Source organism: Centrocercus urophasianus, unplaced genomic scaffold (genome assembly GCF_019232065.1).
Source record: "Centrocercus urophasianus isolate 14NV4802_14NV808 unplaced genomic scaffold, USGS_Curo_1.0 seq_13, whole genome shotgun sequence".
Classification (NCBI taxonomy): domain Eukaryota; kingdom Metazoa; phylum Chordata; class Aves; order Galliformes; family Phasianidae; genus Centrocercus; species Centrocercus urophasianus.
The window spans coordinates 33470050-33485928 of NW_024884475.1; the positions used below are offsets into that span (position 1 = coordinate 33470050).

The following is a 15879-nucleotide window of genomic DNA, read 5'->3' on the forward strand; positions in this document are numbered from 1 at the left end:
GCTGCTTTCAGTTGTGTCTCAGCACAGGATTAAAAAGCCTAAAAATCATAATAGCCATATATGAGAACTTTTAAACTAGTATATTATTTGAAATCCTACTTATTCATGGAATTTACTGCATTTTTAAGTCCTGCAACTGTAGACATATAATAATTATTCTTTTATAGCATCTTGTGTTAGGTGCTAAGCATAAAAAGGAGACAGAAAGTTACAGACGTAAATTATCTCAAACACTTCTGACCATGGACCTACAAATACAAAGCACATGTGAAATCTATCAACAAATCACTCTATAAACAATGTATAACTGGGTCCTCAGAAAAGACAGTTAAAAAGAATTAATGAAAGGACAGATCACAAAAGCAAATATTTGTATTTTCAAACGGCAAATCTGGCTTCTACGAGACCACATCCTTATTTCCGACTTCTTAATTCAAACAGACACTCCACATTTTCCAGCGCAAAACCACAATTAATTGTGAAATCAATCCACAAGCACAGTGTCAGCAGAAATCACAAATTTATTAATCCTTAAATATATCAATCATTTACCATTATGGCAAGAAATATGTACACTGTATCCCATGGTAAACTGCAGTGTTTCAAAATGACAGAAATGTATAATTCAGTCGTGGTGGAGAGAACAAATCACAATTTCCTCACATCTTGGTGTGGAAGACAAATTTGATCTACAGTAATACGTCAACACCACATGCTATGTTAGAAGTATGTTAAAAAAAACCAAAACAACCTATAACTAATTTGTTAATTTTAAATACAGTTATGCCACTTATAGCCGCTTCACAAAAAAAAAAAAAAAATAAAAAAAAAAAAAAAAAAAAAGAAAAAAAGGAAAAAAGGTAAAGAAATTAATGAGAAAAAAATGAGGCCATTACTCTTTTTCACAGATCCCATTGGCAGGTTAATATGGCTCAACACATTTATTGTAGATGCTTATTTTAAATATATACGTTTAAAATCATGTAATAATTATCAGAGAAGCTTAAATCCATCTACCATACATCCACTAGCAACAACATCAAAATGTTTAAGAACTGCTTTTGATTAGTAACAACACAGAAAGGTGGAATTATACAAATTAGGAAGCTTTCCCATTTTATAAACTTCAGGCTGCTGAGTTGTGAAGTTTTCACTGCTAAAAAGAGCACTGAGATATCATGCACTATACAGCGCTGCAGAAAACAGTTAGCCCTGTTGGTAATAAAATAATTAACAAATGAAAAAGAAATAACTGATCCCTGCGTTCTTCTATGTAAATGGAAAGGAATAAGCCTAAATCCTTGCAAGGATGCACTCTCACAGCTCTGTAAGGGAAGCAAAAACGGTCCCTGTCACAAAGTTTGTGTTCCGAACCGACATTGAGAGCATTCCCTGCACAATGTACAGACATTTGCAACTAGGGATAAAGAGCCAAAACAAACTAGTAAAACTGCAGAGATTGCTGTCCTTGATATTGTATGCTGCCTGATGATTTTCATAAACCAAGAACAGAATGAGGGCGAAGTGGGAAAAAAACCAAATCTGTGGAAAGGTACTACAGCCTTACTAGAAAACTGGTGTAGATATAATACATTTCCAGAGAAGCAACAGCAACATTGGAAAGTAAACAAACTGTTCATACTAAGCTTTTAAGGCCTAATACTTCTAGAGTATACTAACCACTGATGTGGTCTACAGCTTAAACAAAAATGTAAAATGCTTTAAAGACTCCTTACTAACTTTACAGTGCACTCTAAAAGTGATAAAAATCTATTTTTTAGATCTCTTTAGAATCTCTTTTTAAACGAAACCTGCCTCTCAATTGTCACTTAGTTCCTTATGATTTTTAATTCTGATTAATTATCCAATATAAATTTTCATTTAGCATAGTATGAAAGCAAAGGTAAAAACTTCAATGAAAAAAAAGAAGAATGCTGACTAGCCAGAATATTGACAGTTAATCCTGAAGTAATCAAGCCAGCAAATCATAAGATTTTTCCAGTTGACATAGACTAATAAACTAAGAAGCCTTCAGCTGGTACAAAGCCAAGATATTATCACTTCCTCAATTATCAGTGATTTTGTCCATCTACAAGATATAATAAAAATCTGTTTTATAATAACAGAGCTGCCAGCAGAAATCCTAACCACTCCTATCAGAATGAAAGCAAAACCAAGGAGGACTCAAGGGAAAAGGAGTCAAAAAACAGTTCTTAAGAAAAGAGGGTAAAGTGTATTTTTTGTTTCTTTTCTTTTTTATAAATAGGATAGTTTTTGAAGTTGGCTGTCAAAACTTGGCATAAATGGAGAAAAGATGACAAATGTATCCTGTATATACTGCTGTACATGAAGTGTATTTTTTTTTTCTTTTCTGCCTTGCTATTTTCTATTTGCTTGGAACACCACCTTCATTGAAATGTTAACAGTGTACAGATGGAATACACAGCAAAATGGTGCATCACAAATGTGTTACATGAAGAACCTTCACAACTTCATGCACTCAGAAACATTCATGAAGAGAACGGGATGGCCAAGATGGTACTAAACCAGGTGCGTTGGGTACAGATAATACAAGAGCGGCACCGCTGATAATTTTAGCTAGGAGGAAGGAGAAAAAAAAAGATTGCCATTACTGAAGTAGCATCATCACCAGATAACAATACATGCTCAAGTGCTAGCCAGTACTTCTTAAATAAAGCCTTCAACAGATCATTTAACACAGTCCTGTGAGGAAAACTAGACAAAGGAAGTAAAAGCCCCAAATGCTCAAGCAAAGCACTGTTTTATTTTTCAAACCACTTTACACACATTTTCAATCTTTACAACATGCCAGACAGAGTGCTAAAACAAAAATTAATCACCTCCTCAAAGGAGGGAGGGCAAAATTCAAATACAAGTCACTCTTCCAGTTAAACGTACTTCCTTAGCATTACAGTCACTGTGCAAGAGTGAGATTCTCACACAAAAACTGAACTGAGTAACAAGGAAGAGTCAGATGCCATTTACATGCAAGACATGCTAGAGGAATATGCAAAGAAATAAGGAAAGAAAGGGAAAATGTAAGAAAGTAGTTAACTGAGCTCACAGTATCTTTTGCATTACCGTAGCATTTAGGGGCCGAAGTCATGAATGGGATCCCGCTGTGCTAGGCACTGTACAAACACAGAACAAAGTCTTTACTCAAGTTTCTTGCTGTTTCGTATGTAACTTAGGAACGTATAAGGAAGTGTAAGATGTGATAAAGTGAGTGAATATAGACCCGGGAATCACAGGTATTAAGGTTTGGGAACCACTTGCAGGTCCAGTAGTTTTTAAATGCCTAAACAATGTATGCCCACTCATTGCGCACACATAGATACAGTTCTGTAGAAATACAGTAGCACATACTCTTAAGATAACTGAATACAGAGAACGAGTTCCTAGAACCAGACACATCACTCAAATACAGAGAAACAATGTGCAAGACAGAAACTAAAATTTGTCTGGTCTGTCTCACAGCAAAAACTACAAATAAAATTCATACATAAACTAAACATATTTTTGTGTTCATATTCTCCTCTAAATCATATTTGCCCTCAGGAAATATCTCCATATACCTATTGCTACCAGAGAGCTCAATTCTGTCCTTGGATTTGTGCACTTGTTACTGCAGTCCTCAAAATAAATAAGCTAATCTGCTCAAACTGATTTGAAATAACATAGGATACTATGTTTGCAAAAGCAGATCACAGCTATAATTAACTGCTTTTGCAAATTTATTAGATTTGAAACTCTTCATCAGACAGTATGAGTATGATTTTTTTCTATTATTATTATTACATAAATGCCATTATTAATTACTGGTATTTATGTATTTATATAATTGTTGGTAATAAATAAACTGTTATAGACTGTAAATTTCAAATACAAGAGAAGAAAACATGGATAATCTGGAATGAATTCAATTTGAATTTCTTCGAAAATTTACAAAAAATGGAATTGCTGGTCTGACTGGAAAAGTAAATATAAAGTCAAAGATGATCGTAAAGACAGCCAGGATGGTTTACGGAAAGTGAGTTCTGACACAGTGCTATGTGGGAATATGTTACACAAATTTGAAAAGATGTAGTTTAGCAGAAAAATACAAATGAAAATAACAAAGAAAAATGACAGTACTCGAGCTGGAAGGGGAAATATCTGACTAGAGGAGTCTCAGTCAATGACCTGAGCACAAACACATTTACACAAAGGTGGAAGGCATTATAAATAGAGAAGAAAACAGGAGTATTGTGTGAAAAGTCCAAATGACCTTGAAGAGTGGGTAATTCAGAAATAGTATATAAAGTAATAGGAAACACAAAGCTGCACACGCTCAGCAAGTTTCCTTATAGCTGCTGGCTGGAAATGACAGTTGAGGATAAATAAATGGAAATAAATGGCTGTCTTAGACAATTTGGCATAGAAATGGGAAGACTCACAAAAAAAAAAAAAAAAAGGTCTCAGCTTCTTCTGCACTTCTGCAACTCCTCTTAGTCCCATAATCCTTACTCTTCTTAGACAGTATGAGCAGACATAAAGAACTGACAGTCTGAAATACTGTCACAGCTTCTGTGGGGAGCATCTCAGGCCTGTATATGCAACTGTATTCCCTTGAGATCTGCATTCTGCAGACCCTGAGGCAGCCAGATGCACTGTGCATGCTCATTATATTCCAGAGAAATTAGCACTGGTGAGTGTTTGCAGGAACAGTACATGTCACAGGACGCAGCAGCCCATCTTCTGTGATCGCACGTGCTGTGTGTTATGTGAACTAGTACTGAGGCTCCTGTTACAGCATTATATCTCAAACAGAAGAAGCTGTAGAATCTATGTAGTACATCTCTGTAAATCATTACTGGAACTGTTTTCACATGTATTGCTGGATAAATTCCATAATCTTCCATAAAAATAGTAACAGGATGGTTATTTTGTTGTCTTCTGATTTTTAGTGTCTAAGAATAAGTGCCATAAATTAGGTCAGGAAAGCTTTTCTTTTTTTTAAAAAAAGAAAAAGATGCTTTTTTCCCTATGCCCCAACCATCTCAAAAAACAGAATAACAACAAAAAAAGATGAAATAATTCCCTACTCCAATTCTATACAGGAGTCTGCTACAGACCCTGTCCAGGATGCTCTGGGACAGTTGATCTTGTCTCACTTCTGTTTTCTGGCTCTACACATATCCAGGTCAGATCCCCTGAAAAAAACACCCTTAAGAAAACATCAAAAAATAACTGCATTTCAAGAAAATGCAATTATTCTTTCTATATTATCTGTTTTAACACTGGCAATGCAGCTGTGATGTGAAAAATAGAACAACATGGTTCTCTCATTGGTTTCCCTTTAAAAAACAAAACACTACAGTTATCAATAGGTAACAAAATCACTCCTCTTCTAAACACATATATATATTTCCTAAATATATACATCTCTGTATCTATCTTCCTCACTGAAATTTAATACTTTGTTCTATTGCATTTAGGTAGTTCCGTGTGGAGCCAGGAGTTGGACTTTATCCTTGTTGGTTCCTTTTGAGTCAGGATATTCTATGATTCTATGTTCCCTAATAACTGAGTATTATTTTGTACAGGAATGATTCTGCAAGTAAATTATGGGACCTGATGAAGTTCGAAAGATGAAATCTAAGTTTTCATCATTCACACTGCCAAATTCAGCAATTATCCACATTAAGGCACTTCATGCAAAAGTAATTATATCTTACACAGAAGGCTTGCACCCGAGCAAGTTAAAGCCTATGCCAGTGTTGCCTAATTGAGAAATGGTCTAATTTAAGTGTCTTCTTAATGAAACTGGCCAACCTGGGCTCCAAGAGACACAGCAGAGTTAGTAAAGGCTAAAAGCAGAAGAAAAGCAAAGGACTTGAGAAGAACCACTTGAAGGAGCCATGACTCTAACTTTTTTAAAGAACTGTGAATGTTCTGAATACCTGGCTCAAGGAATTCAGGTTTGTGCACACTGAGTCACAGCATGACTGAGGGCATTAGAGTTAGAGGGCATTTGGAAAAAAAAACACAAAAAACAACAAAGAACTGACGCAGAAAAATGATGACAAAAGAGACGAGAGGTTTACTCATAGAAGTGGAGTAATTATTAGACAGTGACCACTCAGCAGTTAAGCAAAAGGAGCATGGGAAAAAAGGTAAGAACATGATAGGTATTCATATGACATTACAAAGGAAATACATAAACTGACTCAAAATTGAGTTGTAAAGAATGTTGGTAGGCCTGAGTGGATAGAGGTGGCTGGAAATTACAGAAAATACTACTCAAATTTCAGGGTTTTTTTTCCTTCACATTTTCCAGTCAGCTCTAACAGCTCCATGTATCCTATCACTTTTTTTTTTTCCTCTCCTCATTTTCCTGGAATCGTATTTCAAGTTTTCCAATCCCATTTTTGTGACTTGTATCAACCCTTATCTATATTAACTCATTTTTCTCTACAACTCTCAACTCATGGACTGAGCTGTATCAGTGGGTATCACAGCCGAAAACAACAAGAACAAAACATTATTTAAAAAAAAATATTTACACAAACACTGCAGGCACAACACTGAATATAGTACACACTGCATAAATAACCACAAAAAATTATGCTATCAGGAGACTGTTTTGTAGTTTTTAAGGCCAAAAAAAGCCATTAGACTACCTGGTCTGACCTACATAGTTGAACCTCATGGTATGAATTGTTTCTTACTTGATAGGTACTGTTGGTGACCCTGAACGGTGAAAGTGAACATTCTGCCATTTCCCGTCACGACGGTGCCAGACCCGTGTTTCCTCTGACTGCATTGTCTTTGGCATCCCACTTCCATCCATGTACTGCGTGAGCCGTATGTATGCAATGCAAGCAGCATCATCACCCACAAGGTGGACATGAGGATTGAGGATAATGGTGTGGATTGGCTTATTACTTTTGGATAAAGCTAGGAAACAAAACACACACAGAGGACAAATTAAATTTTCTCTATGCAAGGCAGAGCGACTTATCTCACCCCATCTTACAAAACAAAAATATCGAGGTAATAATCGCTGTTTACTGTTAATCATCCTTAACTCAGATACAGTGTAGAAATGAGCACAGTCACAGCATACAGTACACCTTCACCCTTCCTGTCAGACAACCAGTCAGATGTTTAATAGTACATATTACTTTATTTAAAGGGCCAAACAAGTTTCTGCAATTGATCATATGCAATTATTTGACTGTGACCAGTTCTGGGGCACCTTAAATAGTAACAACATATAGTGATGTATGCTATTATACGTTACTTCCCTCTCTTCCATCCAGCAGCACATTTGTTGGAAGGACTTCAAAATAGTTTCTTAACAATGGTAACAGAAATAACAGCGAGATTCCTTTTAAAATCCTGCTGACTAAACAAACAAACAAACCAAAAGAACCAAAAAAACAAAAAGCAGGGTAATTTTATTCGCATTTGTACTTGATATTTTCAGTTAAAACAAAGGTGTTCTTTTTTTTCTTAAAAAAAAGAAACGTCAAAGATTTATATGTTGAAAACTAAAAAGCTGAAGTAATGAAATCAAACATGTTAAAGGAAAAATATGGAAAATTCTGTTTTTGAGAAGGAAGATAATTTAGTAACATAATAATTCCATTTACTGATGAAACATTTCTCAGAAGTTACTGGATAAACTCGTTATCTTCATTTATAATACTTTATTTCCTTTTGTGTCAAGTCTACTCTAAATGTAATGCACTTTCATTGCACAACATTCCAAAACTTTATCATAGTTTATCCACTCTTTGGGTGATTTTTCTTTCTTAGAGCCGTCACAATTCTACTACAAAAGCCAGTACACAAAAAGCTACATGTCTTCCCCAAAATATCGCATAGTAGCAGTCATTATAAATTCACTGGAAGCACTGACTTTTACTTGTAATCACTGCATAGTCACACCATTTAGTGGTGCTCCTTTTAAGCATACTAGCCACATAACATAATGTACTCCTTTTCTGCAAAAGAAAAAACTTTATGAGAACTACTTGTTTACTTTTTTTTTTTTTTTTTTTAACATCTTATTATTCTCTTTACAAATACTTAAAACTGTTCTTCACCTTCTAAGGTACTCCATGATATGTGAATGAATGTAGCAGAAACAGACAAAAAAAAAATTCAACTGGAACTCCAAATGAAAAAAAAATTAATGCCACCTTCCTCTACCCAGACCAATTAACTCCCAAACAAAAATGCTGATTAGACTGGAGAAACACGCTCATAAGGAACAGATGAATGCACACACGGATGAAAAAGGAATGTTTACCATTTTCAAAGTAAAACCGATGAAAGTCCATCCCTTCTACTAGATTACCCAAAGCTTCAGGCTCAAAGGATGTAAGGCCTGGATCACAGATTTTTCTGTGGAAAAGAGGAAATTCATTAGTAATCACATGCAGTTATGTAGCACGCTGCTGGACAAAAAAATGTTTCCTTTATTCCCACTGGAAATACTACTTACATATGACATCACAGTGGAAAAGAACAGAAACCAATGGGAAGCATTAACTGGCTTTACCTAAATCAGTACATTTGACAGCTTATTCCAGGGATACTAGATCTCGAATCAAACATCCTTTAACAAAAACAAAGACTGCCAAAGATGGCCCTACAAGACAATTCTATAGACTAGTTTTCACTTCTGGCTCTGAAAACTGCCTCTATGTAACCCAAGGAATATTTTTCACACCTTACACTATAGTTTATCGGAGATTTTAAATGTTTTTAATTTGATACAAGTTACATAAAAGTCAAGAACAAGTTTCCACTTGACATTTGTATAACACAGGTTTTAGTGCAATCGCACCAAATAAAAGTTTTGACCTATCTTTAAACAGGAAGAGCAGTGTCACAGTTGACCTATGAAGCTTATGCTGTAACAGGGCAGAACTTACACAGATAAGCACAGGACAACAAAATAAATGCTGAGAAGTATTTTTCTCTACCTCTTTTTAGAGGTGGAAAGAGAAGAGATGTAAATATGTCTTTGTTTTGAAAGAAATCTGCCCACCTTCCCTCAGCAAATTCTTACACAGAAATGCAAAGTGCTCAGTAGAAGCTGGTGGAACTCGTGTTACACATAGTTACACATAGAATATCAAAGTCTTTCATGCTTTGAAGTACATATGGGAATCTAGCTACTAACAATCTCTCTATTGTACTTCTTTTTTTTCCAGTTAAGAGAGCTTTCTACTCTGTTTTCTGGATTCTAAATCAAAACCACAACTTTACTTTCATACAAGAAGATAGGCCACTGTGTATTCTGTCAGGATGATGGTCCTGTCTCAGCAAAGAGGCACATCAGTTTTACATAGCATCTCCTCCGAAATTGGCATCCAGGCTACTGTAAAGCTAAGGCAAACTAGCAATCAAAAACTATGTTTCTTCAGGGTACCTGAGAATGATCTTCAGCAACACACAAATACAAATAAACACAGTCTTACATGCACATTTAGATGTGCATTTTGAAATGTTTGGAACACATCCAGTTGCCCAGCTCTCTCCAAAATGAGTACTTACGTGTAAGCTTCGAAGTCCCCATTGTTGATAGCTTCAATCAACTGCTCAGTAACCTTGATAATCTCCTGCTTACGAGCTGGAAAGAGATACAAATACAGCTATAAAAACAGTGACAGCTGAAAGGCTGTCAGACCAACATCTAAACAAGGGTATTCTGTCACTCCTCAGATGGTACAAATGCCTTTTCTCTTCCTTGTCTATGACCAATGGACATTATATTACTGCTTTGCACTATTTTCACCTCAGCACTCTTAAAGAAATTAAACACATCAAATTCAATTCCTGTTCCTATCATGGATCTAATCCTCTTTCCTGTGCTGATGGATCTGCTGCGTAAAAAACAGAGCAGAATAGAACCTAGATCTCCCACATCCCAACTCTTTCCTTTGAACTAAAGGAAGCTGGTGATTGTTTCACAAGTGATGCTCTAATGATTCATATGCGAATGGGACCTTCAGCTGCTAGGCGTATAATACAATTTTCAATTTTTTTTCTAACACTTGGTGTTTGCTATCCTTAAAGTACGGATTTGGCCAAAGAGGAATTCTGTCTGTAAACGTACAATTAAGATTCCATGGTGCAAAGCTCATGGATTACATATAATTTACACACACCCACACAGTTCTAATTACAACACACTGTGTCTCAACTCTGACTTCTATGATTATCCTTTGCTTGTAAAATGCTTATCATCTATTTTTCATAAAACACAATCAGATCACTTGGGACTGTTGCAATACAACTACTAACTAATACCAATAAATGATAAATAGTAATAAGAAAATAATAAGAAAAAATAAGAAAACAGTAAAAGCAACAAGAAGAACATTTTCTAGAACCAATACTCAAAAACAAATGTCTGTATTTCTAAAGCAAAAGTATGTGAAATGTTTTTTCTTTGATCCACTAGTCAAGAACCATAGAATATCTGGAGTTGGAAGGGACTCAACAAGGATCACCATATCCAACTCTTGGCTCCATACAGCACCACCCAAAATCCAAACCCTATATCTGAGACCATTGTCCAAATGGTCCTTGAGCTCCAGCATCTTGGAGCTGTGCCCACTGCTCTGTGCAACCTGTTCCATGCCCACTACCCTCTGGTGAAGAACCTTTTCATAACATCCAACCCAAACCTCCCCCAACACAGCTCTATGCCATTCCCTGAGGCCCTGTCACTGTCGCCAGAGAGCAGAGATCAGTGCTGCCCTTCTGCTCCCTGTGAGGAGCTGCAGCTGCCATGAGGCCTCCCCTCAGCCTGCTCTGCTCTGAGCCAAACAAACTGAGGTACCTCAGCTTCTCCTCATACGTCTTCCTCCAGACCCTTCAACATCTTCAAAGCTCTCCTTTGGAAGTTCTCTAATAGTTTTATGACCTTCTTACACCGTGGCACCCAAACTGCACACAGCACTGGAGATGAGGCCACACCAGCACAGAGCGGAGTGGGACAATCCCTTCCCTCACCCAGTGGCAATGCTGGGCTTGATGCACACTTTTTGCTGCCAAGGCACACTGTTGACTAAATCCAACTTGCTGTAAACCAGAAACCTCAGCTGTTCTTAAAGCATAAAGCATTAAGAGCAAAGTACTATTAAGAAGGTGTCTTGAATGCAACAAACATTCCTAGATGCACAGCTTTTTTTTTTTCACGTGCTTTTTCATCAGTAAGGCAGTAGAAAAGCCTTAGACTGTGCTGTATGCAGCCCAGGTATTCTGTTAAACAGCAGCAAGAACAAGGAGAAATCTCACCTCACATATCCTCTTATGAGATTTTCACTTTAATGATATGAGTCTTTTTCTCAGGACCCTTACTCTAGACGTAGATCACAGACCAATATTTGTTAACGATGATAGGAATGGCACGAAAACAATGCGAAGTAAAAGAAAAAAATTCCTGCCCAGTGGTACAATTATCAGTAACACCAGTTACCACAATGGCAAATTCTTGTGACTTTCAGATGGCAAACCTCACTGATTTCACGACGACTTTTTTTTTCTTGAGGAACTGAGGTTTATGTTTTTACTGCGCATTTGTAAATTGAAAACTTCAACTTTATATTGATAAAGTTCAACCAGAGAGGCAATGCTCTCAAATACAGATTCTTATGAATGTAATGGGTAAGGATGGAAGGGATGATTTCAAAGATTTAGCATAGGTTCAACTCCTTACTAAACCTCAGAATACCTATTTGGAAGATCAAGCTTGAATTAAAATAAAAAAGCAGGCAATTTGGCTTTAGTAGCTCTCCTGTAGAAGCAACAGCTGAAATTTTCTTGTGCTCTCCTACACATGGACTAGACAACTCATACACATCAATATACTCAGAATGTTAAGACTATAGTACTGACAGAGTTAATATCGTTCAAAAAGAAAACATTGGGAAACATAGGTAGAACGTAAATCTCCAGTGCCGTACTGCAAGAACTGGAATCAAAGTGTTTGAAGAATCTGTTTCTTTTATACTCCACCATTCTAAATTCAAATGCACACCTAACGTCTTCAGATAGAAAGCACCAAAAAGAAACCAGAAAGCAAGGAGGCAATGGAAAACAAATAGGTTTTGATTACCAGACAGCATGCTGGGTAAGAATATTTAGCATACAAATTACGTTATTTTTCATGAATACTGTGGAAACAAATAAGAATTTTAATGAAGAGATCTTTTGACTGTAGATCTGCAATGGTTCCATTGTCAAATGGTTAAACAACATGAGAAGAAACTGCGGACACTGCATGGCACAAGCCAAGTGGTAGGATAATTGTGTAAGAAACAATGGTGCTGTGTTCAGAAAAGTTGGCAAAAAGGGCAGAAAGGCAGAATGCACAGACATCATGCAAGGAGGAAATCACAAGTTTTGGATAGTATATCTCAGATGCATATAACTAAAAGACCAGAGTTAAGAAAGTTGTACAAAATGCTTTATTTTAAATAATACCGTTGATTTTGTACTATGTTAAAAGATTTGACATTAAACTGAAAAAAAGCTGAAAGGCAATCAATATCAAGGAAACAACAAGAAAATGAACATTGCCAAACAGCTTTTTTTCTGATTTTTTTTTCTCTCAAAGTTAAATTTCAGTGGAACGTGTTTCTATGAAGCTTTCCAATAGAAGCCACTTACTGATATAGAATATGGTTTCAGTTTCTCTGGGCAGTACTAACATTTAGTAGCACTGACTCTGCTGACTGATACATGAATGAAAAACATCCAACAAAATCCGTGCACTGGCAAATGAGATTAAAGGCAGTATCACTGACTCAAATCAACCATTGTCTGACTCCAGCACTAGCACCAGTTCTTCCAGTACTGGTGGAAAACATTGCAATTCACAATCGGAACTGTCAGGAACAGAATTACATTGCCAAGCCATTTGCATACCAACTCATCTATCAAGCTTTCTATAAAATTCCAACTACCGCATGAAATTCTGTATGTGAAAGCAACTAAGCTACTCCTTCCTTTCAGTAACACACAGGCAATTACATATCTATATATGCAGCAAAGAAAATAAAAATGACAACTCCAAAATTAATGCCTCCTATTTTTGGTGTTGGCTCACGACATCAGAAGCGGATGTTGGTCATATAGCAGCACAGGCTGAACCTTCCCACCAATATTCCATTACATTTTTTTGCTGTGCGACAGACGGCAACAGGGGGGTAGTTGGACAGAATGGTGTCTGACATGGAAGTGCATCTGAAGCAAAGCTGTGTCACTGAATTCCTCCATGAGAAAAAAATTGCACCCACTGACTTTCATCAACACAGATTCAGCAGTGGATCTGAGCACAGTGAAGCAGTATGTGGTGCATTTCAGCACTGATGCCAATGATGTGAAAGACATGCCATGTTCTGGATAACCATGCAGATTTCTATGAGCAGCATGCAGGCACTTGTTAATTGCTGGCAAGAATGCACTGCTAAAGGTGGTTACTATGCTGAAAATCAGCATTTTGTAGCTGAGAATTTGCTCTATAAATAGTGTTACTGTGCTTTTTGTATCAGCCCTGATGAGGCTGCATCTTGAATTCTGATTCAGTTCCGGGGCCCTCACTACAAGAAGGACATTGAGGCCTGAGAGCACATCCAGAGAAGGGCAAGTAAGCGGGTAAGGGGTCTGGAGCACAGGCCTTACAAGGAGTGGCTGGGGGAGCTGGGAATGTTCAGCCTGGAGAGGAGAAGACTCAGAGTGTCCTTATCACTCTCTATAACTGCCTGAAGGGAAGTCGTAGTGAGGAGGGAGTTGGTCTCTTCTCCATGTAACTAGCAATAGGACTAGAGGGAATGGACTCAAGTTGTGCCAAGGGAGATTCAGGCTGGACATTAGGAAACACTTCTCTAAGAGAGTGGTCAGGCGCTGGGATGGGCTGCCCGAGGGATATGATTTAACAGGAAATATCAGTGACAGGGGGATGGTTGGATCTTAGAGGTCTTTTCCAACCTTGTTTCTATTTGTTGTAGTTTCTGTGGAAATGAATAGGAGGCATTACTTTTGGAGCAACATTGTCTATAAAGCAGAGGCTTTACATTGAAGGAAAGAAGAGAAAGGATACTGGAAGGACAGAGAGATTTGGAATACTATAGGCAGACAGATGGATGGAGGCTGGAAAACATAAAGGCAGGCATGTCCAATCTGTAGCCCAGTACAGCTCATACTGTGGCCCATTCCCTGCTGCTGCGTCATCATGGCAGCTGCTCTGCCCTGCCAAGCGGCTCTGCCCTTGACATGGGGACATGGGGAAGACACAGTGTGGTGCTGACTCCTCCTCTTGCTAAAGCAGCACAGGCTCAGTCACAACAAACCCCACGTGTATTATATGTGTACTTCTGCTTGTTGAGTAAAACGCAGTGATTGCCAATAGTAATATTTTGAACTTGTCTAATGGAATCTTGAAAGAAAACAGAACCCAAAAAAGGAAAAATCATGGATGAAGAAACAGGGTTCAGCAAAAAAGGTACAGCTGAGTACTTTTTTGTCAAGACAACTAATATGGCACTTCTTTTAATTTGCAAGGAAATCGTGTCAGTTTTCAAAGATTACAATTTCAAAAGACATTATGTGCAGAAACCCTCTGCCAAATTTGATGAATTGAGGAATGCTTCATAAAGACAGAACAGCAGAATTGAAGAAAAGTCTGTGACCTCAACATAATATTTAAAAAATCATTAAATTACTCTATTATAAAGCTAGTTGCATGGTAACTAATCTAACTAACTATCTAATCTAACTAATGCCAAAAAATCAAAACCTTTTACTGATGGTGAATTTATAAAACAATGTATGGAAAGCATGACAGATACAATATATCCTCATAAAAAAGAAGAATTTTTCTGGAATCAATTTGTCTCACAGACTATAGCCAGGCAAACTGAAAAAGTAGGAAATCTACTGAAAGAAACTTGGAGAGTAAAACTGCTAATTTCTAATTTTCTGCTTTGGTGATAGATGGAAGTACTGATACTACAGATATGGCTCAACTTGCCATTTTCATTAGAGGTACTGATAATGTATATAATGTCACTGAAGAAATGGCATTGTTGGTGCCATTCAAAGTCACAACTAAATTTCTTGAAGCAGTAAAAAAAATACATTAAAGCGATTTTCTTTAAACTTTGTCAATATATCTGGTCTAGCTACTGATGGCACCCTGGTGATGGTTGGTTAAAAAAAACGAGACTTAATAAAATTAACAGAAGACAATGTGATTGCTGCCAGCAGCTCATGACTGATGAAGTATCACTGAATCATACATTAAAAAAAAATTATTTGCAAAAGCATTAAAAACGGGCAATGTCTCGCAAACTGTCACAAAAGCCATGAATTTCATGGAATCCAAGGGGCTGAATCATCACCAATTCCAGGAGTTCCTTAAAAGGATGGATGCTGATTAAGGAGACATCATATACTTTTCTAAAGGAAGGTGGCTTTCAAGGTAAAAAATACTTTATCGTTTGTAAAATGAAATCAAGTCCTTTATGGAATGGAAAGGAAAATTTGTGCAAGAATGTGAACATTAAAAGTGGTTCACAGTTGTAGCATTTTTGGTGGATTTGGCTGCTTACTTGAATGATATAAACACCTGTCTTCAAGTTGAAAATCAAGTTATCTGTGCTATGATTCAAACCATAAAAGCATTTGAAATGAAACTTAAATTATGGCAAACTCAAGCTACAGCAAATAATTTCATGCATTTTGATGCTTTGGCTAAACACAGGCTTGCCAACAGAGAAAAGCATGCACTCTTGCTTTCCATTTTGATACAGGAATTTGAGAATAGGTTCCAAGATTTCAAAAAAAAAAAAA

At 36.9% G+C, this 15879-nt stretch overlaps 1 protein-coding gene across 5 annotated transcripts in view; it reads right to left on the minus strand.

The window, feature by feature from the left end:
• Positions 1–922: 922 nt before the first annotated feature.
• The window catches only part of CAMK2D (calcium/calmodulin dependent protein kinase II delta), a 162514-nt gene continuing 147557 nt past the window's right edge, over positions 923–15879 (minus strand). For 3 of the 5 annotated variants that reach the window (XM_042811644.1, XM_042811642.1, XM_042811645.1), the window contains 5 exons: positions 9574–9649; positions 8321–8415; positions 6732–6960; positions 3103–3152; positions 923–2598 (listed from right to left, as the gene is read on the minus strand). In XM_042811644.1, the coding sequence (XP_042667578.1) occupies positions 3146–3152; positions 6732–6960; positions 8321–8415; positions 9574–9649 (407 nt within the window). In that variant the 3' untranslated portion in view covers positions 923–2598; positions 3103–3145. Of the gene's footprint in view, positions 2599–3102; positions 3153–6727; positions 6961–8320; positions 8416–9573; positions 9650–15879 lie in introns of those variants that run through there. The other 2 variants (XM_042811647.1, XM_042811646.1) reach the window with 1 other exon arrangement.